The sequence below is a fragment of the Danio rerio genome, chromosome 5, assembly GCF_049306965.1.
Source record: "Danio rerio strain Tuebingen ecotype United States chromosome 5, GRCz12tu, whole genome shotgun sequence".
In the NCBI taxonomy this organism is placed as follows: Eukaryota; Metazoa; Chordata; class Actinopteri; order Cypriniformes; family Danionidae; genus Danio; species Danio rerio.
In genome coordinates, this window is record NC_133180.1 from 12530001 (window position 1) to 12550313 (window position 20313).

A 20313-nucleotide genomic window follows, 5' to 3' on the forward strand; every position below is an offset into this window, starting at 1 on the left:
AAATAAATAAAATCTCTCAGTTTACTGGCAATTTATTTCCAAAAATCCAATACTTTAGGGCAACCCATTTGCAAGCAAATTAAATAATATGTACTTGTACATAATTTAAAGTTTTAAAATAAAACAATTAATTAATGATTAACTAGACAGACAGACAGACAGACGGACAGACAGACGGATAGATAGACAGACAGATAGATAGATAGATAGATAGATAGATAGATAGATAGATAGATAGATAGATAGATAGATAGATAGATAGATAGATAGATAGATAGATAAATAGATAGATAGATAGATAGATAGATAGATAGATAGATAGATAGATAGATAGATAGATAGATAGATAGATAGATAGATAGATAGATAGATAGATAGATAGATAGATAGATAGATAGATAGATAGATAGATAGATAGATAGATAGATATTTTATTCATTGATTTTCATTTTCTTTTTGGCTTTGTTAAGGGTCGCCACAGCGGAATGAACCGCCAACTTATCCAGCATACTTTATGCATGCAGTGCATGCCCTTCTAGCTGCAACCCATCACTGAGAAACACCTATACACTTTTATTCACACACACAATTTAGAGGCAATTCAGAGGCAAGGTTTTTGGACAGTGGGGGAAACCAGAACATCCAAAGGAAACCCACGCCAATATTGTGAGAACATGCAAACTTTACACAGAAATGCCAACTGACCCAGCCAAGGCTCGAACCAGCGACTTTCTTGCTGTGAGGTGACAGTGCTACCCACTGTGCCACTCATTAAAGACTATATTATTTTAAAAATAATAAATAATAGCATTATTATTACAATAAAACAGAGACAGAAATACAGACTAAATGAAAACAGATAAATAAAACTACTTTAAAAGACATGTTCTTTTGTCAGTTATTCCTATTTTACTAGTTTAATTGCACTGTTCTAAACTGTAGTCTATATTAAATGTATTATATTTACATTTAAGTGTCACATTCAAATATAAACGTGGTTCATTCGGATTATTTCCCGCTATTCTTGAAAGTTCAGCCCTTTGCACCAGAAAGGGGCGTGGTTCCGTCGACAACGGGGCGGGCCTTCGATGAGGTCATCGGAGTAAACAGAAAAGATGGCGACGCCATACACGGGAGATCGAGTTTTAGGGACAAATGTGGTTACCTCAGGACGTTTCTCCAAGCAGCTGATCGATTTACCGGCGGAGATATTAGAGCATATATTGTGCTTCCCCGTTTTAAACCCTGTCGACATTTGCAACGTTTCCAGCACGTGCAAGAGGCTACATGACGTGTGCCATGGCAGGGGAAAGGTCTGGGCTCATCAGTACAAACTCAGGTGGAATAAATTAAAAAGCTTCTTTTTTTACTGCCATCAACCTTCAGTTTAGCAAACCATAATAAATGTGCTGGATCCCTGAGAGGTGGTTTAAGATGTGCATTCAGTGCGTGACTTGAGGAGCTGTCAGGTCGTGTTCCCATTCTGCTGATGCACCAAATTTGTCCTGTGTGCAAATACAGAGAGAGACGCATTAGATGTCACAGTTAACCTCCTGTGCGCTAAAAGTCGACATGCACTTTTACTTGCTTTTAGTTGTAAAGTGACCTTGGTTTGCCTTGAATTGCATGCTATTCTCTGATGCGTTCATGTATATTAAAACATTATGATAAAATAATCTGAAAGAAAGTGTAGTTTCAAGTAGGGCAGCACGATATTGGACAAATCTGACATTAGGATATTTTGTTTTTCTGCATTATATATTGCAATACGATTACAATGTAGCATTTAGGACTTAGCTTTATTTGGAAAGGATGTATATTATTTTTACATTGATTGGGATGGTTCTGTGTGGCACTGCATCTGCTTAAAATACAATAAACTACAGAGTAAAAGCGTAGATAAATACAATAAAAATATATACAAATTAAACAAGTGATTTATTGTTTCCGGGAAGTCTAACAGTATTCAGGTATCGGAAAAGAAAATGAATGAATGACATCGCAGGATCTGCTGTTTTTGAGGCCTGTGAGTGTATGAGGATTTAAAAAACATTTAGGCATAAGAAATTGTAGCGTTTGTAACTTTGATAATAATTAATTTAATTTAACTATTTATAAAAGACTAGTGTTATTTTACATTTGATTATTCAATTACTGGCTTAGTCCCTTTATTAATGTGGGGGTCGCCACAGCAGAATGAACCGCCAGCTTATTTAGCATATGTTTTACACAGCAGATGCCCATCCAGCTGCAACCCCTTTCTGGGAAAAACCTGCGATGTGACTATTGCAAATTATCACAATGCAACACTGAAATGATATATTGTGCAGCCCTATAGTTCAGGTAATATAATGTATGTGGATGTTATGTTATAATAGCAATATCTTGTGTTTTACTGGATGTTGTGGCTGAGACATTTTTAGCATTATAGTTATGTTTTGTCAGATGCAAGTTAATACAATTTAAGCTCTTTTTTTGTTTGTATGTTTTCTGTAAACTGAATTTACCAAATGCATCACCTGCAAAATTTTCCATTTATAATAATAATAATTCCTTAAATTTATATAGGGCTCTTCTGGACACTCAAAGCACTTTACACATTTATATATATATATATATATTATATGTGTTATATTCGTATTATATTCACCTTTATTTGTATAGATCTTTTACAATGTAGATTGTGCCAAAGCAGCTTCACATAGAAGATCATAGTAAATTGAATCGTGTCAGTTCAGTTTTCAGAGTTTAAGTTCAGTTCAGTTCAGTTTAGTTCAGTGTGGTTCAATAATCACTACTTAGAGTCCAAACACTGAAGAGCCATTCATCGATGCGCAGCTCTACAGATCCCGAAACCATGCAAGCCAGTGGCGAAAGTGGCGAAGAAAAAACTTTACCAATTGGGGAAAGTGAAGAATTAAAAAACCTTAAGAGAAACCAGGCTCAGTTGGGCATGACCATTTCTCCACTGGCCAAACGTCTTGTGCAGAGCTGCAGTCTAGGCAAAGGAGGCTGGAAGCTGGACCTCAGCGAAGACTCTTCTGTCCCTGCAGCATCACAGGAATCAGTCTAATGCTCTCCACTCCTCCATGACCACAACAGCAGCTGCTCAGGATACGGCCTGGTCCAGGGTATGGAAACCTTGGGATCATCTCGTCGCTGGCCTTGGATCGAATTAGTGGCGCTGCATAGTCTGAGGGCCTCGGGATGAGTATCCCCAGGTGGAAATAGAGAATTAGGAGAATAATTATCGTAGCTGCTGTTCATAGTGTAAATAAACGATATTCAGAAACCTGCGTGGAGCGCATTCATGTATCATATGGCTAAGTGCTGCACTGAGTGTATGCTTTACTAAAAAGATAGGTCTTTAATCTAGTTTTGAATTGGGAGAGTTTGTCTGAGCCTCGGACATTATCAGGAAGGCTATTCCAGAGTTTAGGAGCCATAAATGAGAAGGCTCGACCTCCTTTACTTGACTTTGCTATTCTAGGTATTACCTGAAGCCCTGAGTTTTGAGATCTTAAAGAGCGAGTTGGATTGTAGCGACTAGCGAGGCAGAAGGTTTGTTGGAAACGCAAGAGCTAGATTATTTAAAGCTTTATAGGTAAGAAGCAATATTTTAAATTCAATACGAAACTTAACACACTATAACATATTGACAAACTTTATTGTAAATTATTTGATCCCTTTATTTTCTTCTTAAAGGGCTAGTTCATCCGAAAAATGACAATTCTATCATCATTTACTCACCCTCACTTGCAAACGTGAGTTTGTTTGTTGAACACAAAAAAGATATTTTGAAGAATGTTGGAAACCTGTAACCATTGGCTTCTATAGTATTTGTTTTTTTTTTCTATTCTCAATGGTTTAGAATAGGATATTCAGATTTTCAGATTTCTTCTAAATATCTTCTTTTGTGTTCAACAGAAGAAAAAACAAACAGGCTCTTGAAGGAGAGAAAATAGTGAGTGAATTTTTGGGTGGATTACCCCTTTAAATTAGTCCTTAACTCCATATGTCACAGAGACCCTGATATTTTACATTAATTTATATTCATCCTCTGTGTGGTCAAACTTACAATTGAAGTCAGAATTATTAGCCCCCTTTGAATTTCATTTCTTTTATTAAATATTTCCCAAACAATGTTTAACAGACCAAGGAAATGTTCACAGTATGTCTGATAATATTTTTTTTCTGTAGAAAGTCTTATTTGTTTTATTTCGGCTAGATTAAAAGCAGTTTTTAATGTTTTAAAAGCCATTTTAAGGTCAAAATTATTAGCCCCTTTAAGCTATATATTTTTTTGATAGTCTACAGAACAAACCACTGTTATACAATAACTTGCGTAATTACCCTGACCTGCCTAGTTAACCTAATTAAGCCTTTAAATGTCATTTTAAGCTGTATAGAAGTGTCTTGAAAAATATCTAGTAAATGCATTCAATAACTCAAGCGATTATTCCCCTGGAATGCTTAACAGGTCTTAGCCACTCCACAACTGATACATTTATTCGCACTTGGACATCATATATTATGGACAATATAAACCTTGCTTTATGTGACATTTTGAAACTCTGAATGACATAATGTCCATATAGACATTCATTCATGTGTATTCTGTTTTCATCAAACTTCTCACTCTTCCTGCCATATGGTCATGTTTGTAACATAATAGCTTATGGCTTTGGCCATATGCATATTTTAGTATATGCAGTTATGTTTTGTGTCAGGCATTTTATGTCGTGTTTGTATTTTTGTTTTGTGTATGTCTAAAAAGAAAAAACTAATAAAATCATTTTAAAAATATCTAGTAAAATATTAATTGCTGTCATTATGGCAAAGATAAAATAAGTCAGTTATTATAAATGAGTTATTAAAACTATTACGCTTAGAAATGTGTTGAAAAAATCTTCTGTCTGTTAAACAGAAATTGGAGAAAAAAAGAAACAAGGGAGCTAATAATTTAGGGGGGCTAGTAATTCTGACTTCAACCTTATACCTGTTTAGAAAGTAAACTGTATAACTGTAGGTTAACTATGTATATATACTGTCAACACACACACACCTTAACTTTTCTGATAATGGTCACCTTTTGTGAAGCTGCTTTGGATCAATCATTATTGTGAAAAGTGCTCTACAAACATATTTGAATTGAATTGTTTCAGATGGCCCAGACTGCAGAGATTTTACCGGCAGAATGAATCATACGATTGGCTGAAGGAATTCAAGACCCGGCACACAGTTGGTCAACAGATAAGAAGAACAGTAGAGTCCATTTCCAAAAGGTTCTTCACTGAAGTTGTAAGTGACTCTACGAGAAAGGAGAAAGATGCCACAGTTTTAAGATTATAAATCATTATGCATTTGCACAAGAATCACAGTCTTAATGCCGTTATCGTTACACAGGTGTGTTTGTAAGGTAAGTTGAATTTAATCTGTTGCTTTAGTCACTAACCCAGAGATCTGTAATCAGCCTTGCATCGGTCAGGTTCTTGGAGACAGTTTTGCAGAAATCGAGTCTCTCGGAGCCCCTGAACACTTCTGTGAGGACGAGCTGCTTGGCATCTTGAACTCGGATAAAAGGTTGGAAATGAACTATTGCTTTAAGTTATTTTCAATCTACAGAGTGTCCGCAGGGTCTTAAAGGAGGCCTACTATGCAAAAATTATTTTTACAAAAGGTTTAAACAGTTGTGTGGCAACTATGTGTGACTATAGCCTGCCTATAATGGTAAAACACGTCTGCAGAAGCACTTTGACTGACATTCTCTTTTTGTATGTGTCATCCAAGGGGGTAAGTCCTGCCCATCAGTGACAATCTCTTCCTCATTAGCATAAACAGGCCTAAGTGAGAAGCAGCCGTCCACTATTAGAGTTTTCACTTAATGTCTAATAGGCATTGTAAATGTGGAGTTTTAGGATGCACAAATAAACAGTATAGACTTTTGACATTTTCAGTTTTCACAGAACCAACGTTTGTCCTGTTTTGAATCTGCCGATATACGGATGCATAGGTGTTTGTAGCTCCGCCCTTAGCGACAGTCACTAGAAAGGCACAATTTGGATCAAAACCTAAAAGGGTCAGTGATAAAGTGTTATAAAAATATATTTGTAGGGTATTTTAAGTTCACACTTCACATACACACTCTAGGGACATCAGGGATGTATTTTACATCTCGTAAAAAGTGGCGTAATAGGTCCCCTTTAAAATGTCCTAGATTAAAAATAAATAAATAAATATATGAATAATAATAATAATGTAGTCTTGAAAATGTCTGGAATTCACAAAAATATGGTGTTGGAGGTCTTAAATAATTCTTAACAGGTCTTAATTTTTTTGGGCCAATACCCATCCAGTAACAAACAATCCATCTCAATAAAACGTTAACAAAAGTTACAATTAGTCATTTTATTTACCAATATATTTTATTTATCTTCCTTACAATAACATTTGTTTAAATGTTCTATATATATTTATAGCTACCAAGTGAGGAAACTGACCTAGACAAACTGTTGTGCATACATTTAGTTTTTTTTTTTTTTTTTAAATGTTTTCAGAATGGCCTTTTCTAAGAAAATGTATGCTGAAAAAGTATGTGTGTATAACTAGAGTTGGCTTGTTTTAACATATTATATAAAATAGAGCATGTTGCTAAGAAATTATTTTATTTAATAAAAAAATGGGGCAAGTAAAAAACTCTTTACACTGGCCATTAAAAAAGTTAATTAAATTAAAATAAGACATTTTGTTTGTAATAAAAGTCTTAAATTTGACTGGGTGAATCCTGCAGAAAGCTTGTCCTAAGCTGTTTAACTTGTTTACAATTTTTCCTCTTTTTTTTTTTCTCATGATGGCCTCAGGAAGAGTTTGACACTTAAGTACTATGCAAAGAAAATCCTGTACTTCTTCCGGCAGCAGAACATTTTAAGGAATTTGAAGGTTTTTCTTGAGCGACCACCTGAACAACAATCAGCTCTGGAGGGTAAGCTTACAACAGAAATCTCACAACAGAAAAGAAATGTTTGATGTTCAGTTAAATCCCAGAATTAACTGTACACACACACACACACACACACACACACACACACACACACACACACACATACAGTTGAAGTCAGAATTGTTAGCCCCCCCTTTGAATTCTTTTTTGATAAACGATGATGATAAATAATGATAAACCGAGCAAGGACATTTTCACAGTATGTCTGATAAAATTGTATCTACTGGAAAAAGTTGCATTTGTTTTATTTTGGCTAGAATAAAAGCAGCTTTTAATTTTTTTAAAAACTATTTAAGGTTAATATTATTAGCCCCCTTAAGCAGTTTTTGTTTTCGTTTTCTAAAGAACAAACCGCTGTTATACAATGATGTCACTAAGCTGAATACTAGTAATATTGAAAAATATCTAGTAAAATAATTCTGTACTCTCATCATGGCAAAGATAAAAGTCAGTTATTAGAAACAAGTTATTAAAACTATTATGTTTAGAAATGTGTTGAAGAAATCTTCTTTCTGTTAGATAAAATTAAGAAAATATATACAGAAGGGCTTATAATTCTAACTTCAACTATATATAAATGTGTAAATGTAAATTTACATGATCATTTTCTTACTGTATGTGTATTGCACAGCCCTATTTGCTCCATTATCATGGGTGATTGAGATTTATTTTCATATTTACTTTAAATAACACCTCCATTTGTTTAATGTCTAATCCTAGGTGCTGTTTTGGTGGACCAGTATTGCAACCCTCTGACTGATGTCACTTTTGAGAGCATATCTGCACAGGTAGAAGAAATCACAGACAAGGTGAAGAAGTGTCTGCGAGCGCAGAACGCTGCACACCCAAGTCTACGAGCCGGTCAAGGTCAGTCAGCAAAGAACCATCCGGAAAATTCAATTTGCTGTTCTCATGAAGTCTATTAGTCAGACCCAGTCTCACGTTCTCCCCATTGCCTGATAAAAACCTTTCAGCTCAATGTCTCAGAGATCTTCTAGTTTAATTTCCAACATTTTTAATCTACTTTGGACTGCATCTGGCAACCACAATAGCACTGATGTTCAGGGTTCATACGGTCCTGGAAAACCAAGTTTTGGCAAAACAGATAAACCCAAAATGTTTTGGAAAAGTCATGGAAATGCGTTGAACAAATATACTGTGTACTTGAATATATTTGAGATGATTATATTGGGTACATTTTAAATACTATAGATTGTGTGCACATGACGCGCAAGACTCAGATAGAAGGCAGGAAGTGTTCTACATAGGAATCGTTATCAGAACATTAAAATGTTTCTGTTTTGTGTTGTTTATAATTGTTTAAATCGGCCAAAATGATTAAGGCTGAACAGCTTTTATAGATCTCAAAGTTTTTGTTCATAAAGAGGGGAAGGTTCAAGTAACTGGCTGAGAAAGGAAGAAAAGGCAGCATGTAATTAACATTTATTTAATAAATCCATGTGTATAAGCTTTTTTTTAATGTGATTAGTTTGATAGCACTAATAATTATTATATACAGGCCTATGTAAATGTAATGTAAAGTCAGATATAAACACCACCACACTTATACAAAATCCAGGAGAACATAAATAACGTACCCTGCCCTGTAATTGCTGCAATGAAATCTCTGTATTGTTTTGCAATATTCCACATCTTTACTGGCGTAAACAACCGTAACATTAACAGAGATGTGCAGCAGTGTTGAATGTTTGTTGGTAAGTTCTTCGACCGAATAAAAAAGAAATGCAGCCCTTGTGAGCAAAACTAGACGGTTATTACTGTGGAGCACCATTTTCTGTCCACTAAAAACATATATAATAATGATGTTGATGATAATAATGATGACTATGCATCCACATTTTTGTATGCTTTCACCTGTTTTTCATATATATGTCAAGTTAAAATGTTATCTGCATGGAAAAATCCTATTGTACTCTATAATATGTCCAAAGAGCAAATATATAGTGTATCTGTTTGTTACAGAATACTGGTTAACAGATAAACTAATAAATACTGTAACGTTAGTGTAAACTGTGGTGCATTGTGATGGTGTATATTTATAAAAATGTAACCTATTGAATAATTTGTTTAATACTACAGTTGTGTTGTACCATAACCATATAATTACTACGACAGTTTAATTCAGGTATGTTCAAAACAGTATAGTACTTACTATGATATCTTTTTCATGTAATGGCTTACAGTAGCTATCTACCACCTCGATGACAGGCAAATATATTTTAATTCCATATAAAACTCGGTCCTCTTCATGATATAAGGATCATGCCCAACATATGTGCTTATTTTTTATTTATATCTCCTTTGAAATATGGAATAAATCACAAAAATACGGACTCCCATTCAGTTTTTTACTCTCTGCCCTCCATCTGAATTTCGCACATCACTAGAACCACATGCTTGCAAACAACCTATTGCGTGGTTCGTCTCTTCACTTGACGTGCTCTGTGTGGGGTTCAAAAAGCAACTCGCACACTGCAAAAAATGCTTTTCTTACTTAGATTCTTGTTTCTTGTCAAAATATCTAAAAGTTCCTAAATCAAGAAGCATTTTCTAGACAAGCAAAACATATTGTCTTGTTTTAAGAAATAATATGCCAAAATGAAGTGAATTTTTCCTTAAATCAAGCTAAATAATCTGCTAATGGGGTAAGCAAAAAAATTTTATCACAAATCGAAAAACAAGATTATTTTGCTTACCCCATTGGCAGATTATTTAGCTTGATTTAAGGAAAAATTCACTTCATTTTGGCATGTTATTTCTTAAAACAAGACAATATGTTTTGCTTGTCTAGAAAATGCTTCTTGATTTAAGAACTTTTAGATATTTGGACTAGAAACAAGACCAAAAATCTAAGTAAGAAAAGCATTTTTTTTTGCAGTGCAGTTTCAGCTTGTCCCCTCTTTTTCTCTCATTCATCGTAATTCAAGCTACGTTTTGAGTGTGCATTTCTCTAACTACTGGGGTAAGAAACTGTGGGTGCTAAAAGCTAATTGGTACTATTCTTATCAGTGTTATGAAAACACAAGCCAGCATTTCTCAAATATTTTCACACAGACAGCAGGATACTTTCTAAGAGCTATTTTAACGATATAAAACTAAACAAATTACATAGATTGTTGCATATTTTTTGATAAGCTGTAATACGTTTAAATTTTTTTCTTAATTACCAAGTGTACATAGACATGACAAACACATAAGGTCATGAATATTTACCGGAAAGTTTTGAAAAAGTTCTGGAGTTTTAGTAGTAAAAATGTGTATGAACCCTGTGTAGTGTTGTGTGTCTGATTGTTTTTATTTTTTCAGGTGAATGCTTCGTTCTGGAAGACTTTGAGTTTCAAAGGCAAGTCATCTGTGCCGTGAATACTGTGCTGTATGAGCAGTTACAGTACAAGGGCAATGAGCGAGACTACTACAATCCACTCAACTCATACATACATCAGGTACACCACTCATATCAATATCATATTGCAAAATACTCTATTTAGGTGGCTGTAGATCAGGGGTGCTCAAACTGTTTTTTTTTTTACAAAGGGCCAAAGTCCAAGCTGGATTGAGAGCTGTGGGCTGGAAGTATATATACTGTATTACATTAAAGTTGCCATTGGGCAATTTCATAATTTATTTCATAATATTTATGAATAAATAGAAAAAAATTACAAAATTACAAGCCTTTGCCTTGATTTGCATGTTGATGCTTTCTATTGGTTAAGTGACAGTATGTAGCTACATTTTTTAAAAGTCTGATTCATCTACAACATTTAATTGAAACATTTAATTTCAGCTTGCTTTTTTGTAGCTTAACAATAAAACAAACAAACAAACAAACAAACAAAAGGTTACATTAAAATAGAAATGAGAATCTCTGTAGGCATTCAACCTTTCCCAATCATTTCTCCTCTGGCTGGCCAAGTCAAAGAACACAAAGGGCCGACTTTGGCCCACGGGCTCTAGTTTGGGCATCTCTGATGTAGATATTAACCAGTGTTCATGCAAAACCAGTTTCGGCGCGCTACTGTACAGGTAGCAGGTAAATGACTGTGTATCTGTGTATATGTAAATTTATGTCATTTTCAGTAACACTTTACAATAAGGTTGTATTAGTTAATGTGAATGTATTTACTAACATGAACAAATAATGAACAATACATTCATTAAAGTGTTACAGTAGTTAATGAAACTATAGTTGTAACTCGCGGCGCATTACCTAATTTTATCAAGCATGAATTTGGATTTTAATAATGCATTAGTAAATGTTGAACTAATTAACAAATGCCATACAAGTATTAGTTCATGTTAGTAAATAAATGAACGAAACCTTATTGTAAAGTGACCCTTCTTTTCTTACTGTACATGTATGCCCATGCGTTGCAATGTTTATAATATTACAGTAATCTATTTAAAGTAAATGCTGTACTGTTTATCAGGTAAGGAATGTTTGGTGTAAATATCACATTTACACAAAAATATGAAGCAGGACAAAAAATGTTTTTGAGACTGGTAATGATGAATTTCATTAAAGGGATAGTTCAGCTCTAAAAAAAAAAAAATGTACTCACCATATACTCGAAATTCACTTGTTCCAAATCTGTCTAATTCCTTTTTCCTGTCCAAATTTCCGTAGTCAAAATTTACATGGGTGTATGCAAATACACTGTTGTAACTATTACTGGTGCTCAGTTTATTTACACACACTATACATACACAGAGAGACAATACATACATACACACATGCGCCATACATAAACAATTAAAGTCAGAATTATTAGCCCCCCTTTGATTTTTTTGATTTTCCTTTTTTTAAATATTTCCCAAATGATGTTTAACAGAGCAAGGAAATTGTCACAGCATGTCTGGTAATATTTTTTTCTTCTGAAGAAAGTCTTGTTTGTTTTATTTTGGCTAGAATAAAAGCAGTTTTAATTTTTTAAAAAACATTTTAAGGTCAAAATTATTCGCCCCTATACAATAACTTGCCTAATTACCCTAACCTGCCTAGTTAACCTAATTTTGCCTTTGAATGTCACTTTAAGCTGTATAGAAGTGTCTTGAAAAATATTTGGTAAAGTATTATTTACTGTCACCATGACAAAGAGAAAATAAATCAGTTATTAGAAATGAGTTTTTAAAACTATTATGTTTAGAAATGTGTTGAATTTTTTTTTAAATATATTAAGGTTTTCCGCATAAATCCGCAGATTTTTAACACAATTCTGTGCAAATAAAGCAAGAAATTTCCTCAGATTCCATCTGGCCCTACCCATCTCCCACCATGCAAATACATACACACACAAACGCACACCTTTATTTATTCTAATTCTTTCTTCCTTTGTCAATATATCATAGTGTATATTGTTTTGTAGTCAATTTACATTATGTAAAAAAAAAATAAAAATGTATTTGAGCCCTCTCATGGTAGGAACGTACAATGCATATAGCTATATGGCTGCAGGCGCCACTGTACATATGCACACATAAACACACACTATACATGCACACAGTATTTGAATACACACATTTAAATTGCATAGTAATTAGTCAATCTATTCCTTAATTAGTAATTTACTGTACTGAAGTGAATGAAAAGTTACCTTATAGTCAACAACAACAAAAAAATATTTCAACAAAGATAGCCAATTATAACATACACACACAAACTTGATGGGAACTAAATATTTTCCAAATAATAGTTTACACCCATTTATAATATTAATCTTTCACAATATACATTTGTTTCTATACCAAAAAATGTAATACATTGATGCATTTTACATTTTAGGGTTAAGAGTCCTCCCATGAAGATTGTTCAGTTTTAAGAGGTTGTGAGATAAAGATTTGTATGTATATTTCTCACTTTGTGCCCCCTTGTGGTCAGGTGCTGCTCCGCAGGACAGGCATTCCCATCAGCCTCTCAGTGCTCTACATGACTCTGGCCAGGAAATTAGGAGTCCCTCTGGAGCCCGTCAACTTCCCCAACCATTTCCTGCTGCGCTGGTGCCAAAATCAGAGGAGGTGGGCATTAAAACCTGGCAGATAAACATTAGTATAGTATATTAATATGGTATAGTTTACATAAAAAAGAAAGTTCTCTCATTATCTGCTCTCTTTCAAAAGTGTCTTTCTATTGCTTTTTGTTTATCATTTAACTTTTTTTTTATTTTACAAACATATCAAACAACCCTTATAGAAATAATAATAGAAAAAAAAAAATATAAATACAAATAATAGTAAGAAGAAAATAATAAATAAATGTCTTTAAATGTCACTTTAAGCTTTATAGAAGTGTCTTGAAAAATATGTATTCAAATATTATTTACTGTAATCATGGCAAAGATAAAATAAATCATTTATTAGAGCGGAGTTACTAAAACTATTATGTTCAGAAATGTGTTGGAAAAATCTTCTCTCCGTTAAACAGAAATTGGGGAAAAAATTAAAAGGGGGGCTATTAATTCAGGGGGGGCTAATAATTTTGACTTCAACTGTATGTACTTACAAGGTATTTGCCCAAAGCTTGAACTTCTGACAAAAAGCTATAGATCTCTTGAAAGATTTGTTTTGTTTGGATGAATGTAGAGACCCTCTTGATTATGCTTTATATATTTGTGAACAAAAAAATAATTTGTAGTAACATTAACATTGCCTTTATTTTGGAGGGTTTGCCTCTATTTTGCTTCCTGGAATAAGTAGTAGGAAGTTGAAGGCCTCATGTGACATAAAAGAAATCAATTCCCTTTTTTCTTCCTTAAAATCTTTTGTATGGTTGTTTGCTTGCATGTCATTAAGAAATTAAACATGGATAACATGTAGACAGTTACTTGAAAATGGCAACTATAAACTGCGGCAACTATAGTTGCCAGTGGGCTGATTGGTTTAACTCAAGTTGCATTAACTAATGTTAACAAGCACGACTTTGGGTTTTAATAACGCATTAGTTATGATTAATAAATGCTGTACAAGATCATTCAGACTTTGTTAATATTAGTAAATACATTATCTGTAAATGTTACTTAAATTTGCATACATTGACTTAAATTTGCTTGAAATCTTACATAATCGCAGACCTTAAAATAAATCTTTTCATTCTATTAAACTTACTAGACCTGAACTGTGTTTTCTGGTTAATTACAACATGTGACTATTCGACCATTGCGATATCAGCAATGCTGAAACAATATATTGTGCAGCCCAACTCTAAACAGTGTCGGAAACCGGGAGATATTGATTTCAAAGGTGTTTCCTTTTCTTCAATGGATGCCATTGATGATCAGTTTTCCTCAGTATATCATCTTTCAACAGGAATAAAAAGAAACTAAAAGCTTTAGATCAAGTAAATGAACAGTAAATGTTCAATTCAGGGTGATCTCCTCTTTTATTTATTTATTTTTATTGCTTAACCCATCTTCATCCAAATCCGCAGTATAAAGTGAACTGCTGAGATGTTTTGCAGGTGTGGTGACATCTACGACTATATATACATTGATGCGTTTGGGAATGGGAAGCAGCTGGCTGCTAAAGAGTGTGAGATTCTGATCAAACACCAGGCGACAGCAGATTACTACAGCGCTATAAGTACCAGCGAGCTTCTGCTGCGGATGGTGGGAAATCTGCTGAATATCGGCATGAGAGGGTGAGACAGACTCACACTTTCATTTTACTGTAATTGTTGTAGTTTTTGGGGTTGTTTTTGGATGTTGCAAGTGTTTTTTATCTTATTACATAAATAAATAAATAATAACAGTAGCAACTATAACAAAAATAACTAATTTATCATTGGTTCAAAATTAACTTATTGTTTAAAATATTGTTTACTATAAAGATTTTTTTAAAACTTACAATGTAGAAAAAATAGCTGTAACAAATTAATATTTAGTTCAAAGTATAATTTAACTTTGGTTCAAACTTTAAACATTTAATCTAAATCCAAAATATTTATTGGGGTCAAGACAAAAAATACATTTACACAAAGTAAAAATATTGTTTACTATAAATATTTTATTCTAAATTACAAATGTAGATTTTTATTATGAAAAAAAAAAAAATTTTTACCCTTGGATCGAAGTATATATATTTTTTACCAACGTAAAAAGCAATAAAAGTAATTTGCCCATAAAAATTACTAAGCTAAATTCATACATTTTGACTTGGTTGAAACTGAAAATGTTCCTTTAATATGTATCAAAATGTTTATATTTATTTATATTAAAGGACGAAAAAAATAAATTCACTTAAATGTAAAATATTGTTTTTATAGAGTGAACATGAATTAATTAAATTACTTTGCTTTAACTTCAAAAACCTAAATCCAAGTAAAGTTGTACTTTGGTCTACACTATAATAAATACATATAACGATAAGCTATGAACTTGTTAGTTATTTTAATTTCAATAATGAGGTAAACGTTCTGTTTTCAGCATGGATACAAATGTCAAGCAAGATAATAATCATTAGAAATACAAAAAAACTGAAAAGCACAGAAGCAGACACTTTTTCATGTGGTCACATGGCATGGAAACTGCATCAAATGGTTTAAAGGCCTGTCATATATGCAAACAAAGAAGGCCAGGCTTTTTTGTTTTCGGCATGTTGTGGAGACACTGGCTGTTTCTCAATATGCGTTCTTCAGAGGTCTTGTGTCCTCGTGTTCTCGTGCAACGGCATCATCAGCTGCCTAAGTTCAGTTCCAATACTCAAGACCGCAAGTACGGAGGATGCGTGAAACTTCCCGGATGTGTTCTTGATATCGAGGACGCACTGATGCAGACTTGAGCAGCGAACTCACTCTGGAAGTCCCAGAAGTCATTGCGACTGGAGGTGGGAAGCGCTGCATTTTATTTAGATTTATTATTAAAGTTCAGAGATATCACTTGTTTACCTCAGGAGTTTCCCTAAATGAAACGGTGAAAATAAACATTAACATGGATATCTTAATAAAGTAATAAACACATTAAGGGTTGTTTGTTTGCTGAAATTCGTATTAAAATCTGTTTTATTTATATTGTGTAGAGTATATTTATAATGTTTTTATGCAAAGTATATATTTTGAAGAGGAAGAATGTTTAAATAATTTACCATTTAAAACATTCTTGGAATTGAGAAACAGCCACTGTGTGTTTCCATGCCATTTTCGTAAGGGGCATTTGACCAATTAAAATACAATGGGTCAGCTGACCAATCAAAGCACTCAGGGCTTTTTCAGAAGGCAGGGCTTTGTAAAAATCAAATCAAATCAAAATAGAGGTGCTGCAATATTGTACAATAAGTGAAATATAATATATTTCTTTTTTACCTTTAAGGCATGTTAACTTCTAGTTCACCAAATAACCAACACAATGAGTTATTATAACATCCTTACATTGCCTCTTATTGGTGCTCATCAGTAAAACTGTCTGGGAGTTCTGCAGATTGTGTTTTATTTAAATGAAACCGCTTGTCTTGGCTGTCAGCTCAACTTGTGCAGTTGTCAACGCCATGTTTGTTACAAAATGTGCTCGCTTTTTTGTGTTTTGTCTAGGGAAGGGAATGAGAAATCATATCAACTCCTGCGGGACTCTCTGGATCTCTACCTCAGTATTAACCCTGATAACGTGCAGTATCTTCTGCTACAGGCCCGTCTCTACTTCCACCTGGGCATCTGGCCAGAGAAAGTGAGTGTCAGAAATGGCCCACCATTCCCTAAAGACATCCTGTTTGCTTGATACAGGCTATGTGTAGGGCTGTGTGATATTTATTATCTGTGATATGCAAAGAAAGATGTTTTTTTTGGCATGCTTTAAAGGCAGTGGGTGTTCCTGTATCATTTTCTAAGGTGAGCCGAAGGTGTTTGACCAATCAGAATCCACTGGGTAGGCTTGACCAATCAAAGCCCTCTGTGCTTTTTCAGAAGGAGGGTCTTTGTGAAAAACAGAAGTTAATTATTGGAGCATTTATACTAACTGCAAACTATAAATTATTTATTTTGTATTAGCAAATAGTTAGTTCATCATATGCTAAGGATTAACTGTACATTAATGGACATTTTATAACTAAAGCTACACATAAGTGCAAGTATATTGTGCTTAATGATTGTATTTCCATACTTTGTTAATTACTAATTTTTCATTTCTAAATTAACTATTGCATTAGTTACAAACTAGTACCTTTTCCTCCTCATTTTAACAAAATGTACCAAGTTTTACCACGATTAAAGCATATCCAAAACAAATAATCTCCCAAATAAAAGGATATCTGTGGTTATTATTACATATGTTTTCAATTTTAAAGGGCCATGAAACCCCCGTTTCAGCAGAGCATTTTCACACCTCTACTTTTGAAAAATTTGCATAAAAATGGGAGTTTCGATTGGGCACGCGCTGATTTTCACAGAGGCAAAACAAACAAACAGACGAGGGCAGAAATACAGTGACTATGTTTAAATGGACATCAGTAATCAAATTCATTCATTCATTCATATTCTTGTCTGCTTAGTCCCTTTATTATTCCGGTATGGCCACAGCGGAATGAACCGCCAACTTATCCAGCAAGTTTTTACGCAGCGGATGCCCTTCCAGCCGCAACCCATCTCTGGGAAACAGTAATCAAATTATTGGACAAATTATTAAATAGTGGACTTTAACTGCAGTTTACCTCTATCATTAAGGAATTTCCTGCATGCCCCTCGAAACAAACAGGATATTTGATTCGAGGAACTGCTGAAAGCGTGTATTTTTAATGCAATGTTTGGTACTGCATGGCAAATGAGATAAAAAACCCTCCGCATTTTTCTATAATGCACTTGGCAGGTAGCGTCAGAAAGCCGTGTTTGTTATTCCGGTCACAAAATGCGTCGAAAATCCTACACGACGGTAGTTTAGTTTGATTAGTTTGATTGCGGTGTTTACATGTTTACACTCAGAGAGCAGCATTTACAGCGGATCTTTCAGCCCGTAATATTGTAGTGATATTAACGTACTGTAAACTTTATTAACTTAGGAATCATTTGACTAAGTATCGTCAGCAGTACTCTTTCAGTGTTTAAAGACGGACCTAACTAACTTCACCATCTGAATAAATAAACAGACACTGATCGCACACACTTACCAAATTTGTAGAGACAGGACAATCAACACCAGCTGGAGCCGTGTCTTTATTAAAAGGAGACGAGTGGCAAATTGAGATTCCACCATTTCCAGATGAGTAAAGCTCTCGGTTAAAAAATGTTCCTTCGACACGTATTTTTGTTAAGTGTTGCGTGCACTGTAATCCACACTCGAGTCCAGCTGTGCTCTCATAGTGAGAAAATGAAAACAAAACCTTCACTGCAGCAAATTATAAAAGCAACACTGACGACCCGTATCTCCAAACAAACCTTCTTCTTCCGCTTGTTTTGGCAACACAACGTGGCGTCTCTCTGCCGTCTGAACACTGTACATGTACAAACAGTCTTCAAAGTCGTCATGAATATTAATGAAGTTGCATCGCATACACAATAGAGCGCGCTGATTGGTTTAAACCAAGTCTTCCTTATGAATGAATGCAGCACACTCATGCAGACGTCATGAAGTACTCCCAGGTACAGACAGCCAGTTTCCACGCTGGAAAACACACAACAATCTAGCAGCGTGGGACACATATGTGACCGTCAACAGCTCAAAAATGTGTTTTGGTGTTTCGTGACCCTTTAAACAAATAAGCAGGAAGAGAATCACTGTCAGAGGCAGAGAGAATTTTAAAAAGTGCATGGCTTTACCAATCATCAATGCATGGCTTCAGAACAAGACTGATTTTCAGCTGCTATGAAAGAAATCAATACATTTCTTGAATTCAAATAGCTCCTACTTGAGGTGTAAAAAAGCAAGATATCTCTTTGTGTTTCAAAGAAGGGGAATTGCTTTTTGAAATACCCTCAGAAAGAGGGCCTAGAATGGTTCCAAAAATGCAAAATGTCTATGTTGCATACACTACACTAACGGTAATGTGGTAGTGTCAGTCATAATTCCTAATTGTCTTCGGTATTTTCTTTGAAATTGTAATCATTTTAAGTATCTTATTATGGTTCCATTTCACACATACCACACTCTGATGTCCACTGTATTGGACACATGATATCTTTAAAATAATTATTTTTTTCTGCAATTTGGGAAATTAAGAATAAAATCAATTGGAAAATATTTATTTTCCTGGTAGTCAAGAGGATATTTGAAATATAATGTATTTTTTATGCATATAACTACACTCAAAAAAATTATGTTTGCTGTTTGTTCAAACTGCTTATTTAAAATGAGCTAAAACACGATTCTTGAGTTTTTTGTGACAATTTAATAGTTTTATGTTCAGTTCACTTAAATTTGTGCAAAGTTATATAATATTCATTTTGTATATAAAAAAAATTTATAACGTTTTTTTTAACAGTTAATAACAATAAAACGCACCGCTTAAAGCTATGGCTATTTATTTATTATTATTACACCAGTTTTTAAATTCAGTTTGAATACTTTCCTATAACCATAGACCAAGGGACTATAAATATAAAGGCAGTGACTGCTGTATATACACTCAATATTAAAGAAGGTCATTGCTATTTTGAATGTAGATACTATAATTGGCACTAAATATCACTCTGGTGTCACTAAGTGCCAAGTAATAGATGTTTTTCACAAAGAGTGCTAGACAAAAGTAATATGCTATAATTACCAAGGGACTATTATATATGCAGCACCGCAATATGTCAACAAATCTGTCTCGATGTACAAAAGAGGCTCCATTTTCACTTTGACATTATTTATAGATGCTTTTACATTCATTCATTAACTTTCCTTCTGGTTAATCCCTTTAATTATCAGAGGTCGCCACAGCGGAATGAACTGCCAACTTATACAGCATATGTTTTTCATAGGGGATGCCCTTCCAATTGCAACCCAGTACTAGGAAACATTCATACTCATTCACACACGTACACTATGGCCAACTTAGTTCATTCAATTCACCTATAGCGCATGTCTTTAGACTGTGGGGGAAACAAGAGCACCCGGAGGAAACCCACTCGAAATCAGGGAGAACATGCAAACTCTACAAAGAAATGCCAACTGACCCTGACCCAGCTGGGACTCGAATTCTTTGATGCTTTTACATCTATTTATTATTATGACTAATATTTTAGTACTATATTTAAGTACAACTTTATATAGTAAAACGTGTTTTATTTTTAAATGTCATATTTAAACTGGGACTATTTTGCAGACTTTGACGAATAGAAAGTCACAAAAGAACACTTTATTATTAGATTTGACTTTTTATATCTTGCAAGTTTTTGT

The 20313-nt window shown here is 34.0% G+C and overlaps 1 protein-coding gene across 1 annotated transcript in view; it reads left to right on the plus strand.

The window, feature by feature from the left end:
- Positions 1 to 1099: 1099 nt before the first annotated feature.
- Positions 1100 to 20313, plus strand: part of fbxo21 (F-box protein 21) — a 28547-nt gene continuing 9333 nt past the window's right edge. Inside the window, exons 1-9 of the mRNA XM_691038.9 lie at positions 1100 to 1339; positions 5166 to 5301; positions 5474 to 5583; positions 6861 to 6982; positions 7721 to 7867; positions 10328 to 10464; positions 12897 to 13033; positions 14472 to 14651; positions 16536 to 16668. Of these exons, the coding sequence (XP_696130.4) occupies positions 1116 to 1339; positions 5166 to 5301; positions 5474 to 5583; positions 6861 to 6982; positions 7721 to 7867; positions 10328 to 10464; positions 12897 to 13033; positions 14472 to 14651; positions 16536 to 16668 (1326 nt within the window). The 5' untranslated portion in view covers positions 1100 to 1115. The remainder of the gene's footprint in view (positions 1340 to 5165; positions 5302 to 5473; positions 5584 to 6860; positions 6983 to 7720; positions 7868 to 10327; positions 10465 to 12896; positions 13034 to 14471; positions 14652 to 16535; positions 16669 to 20313) is intronic.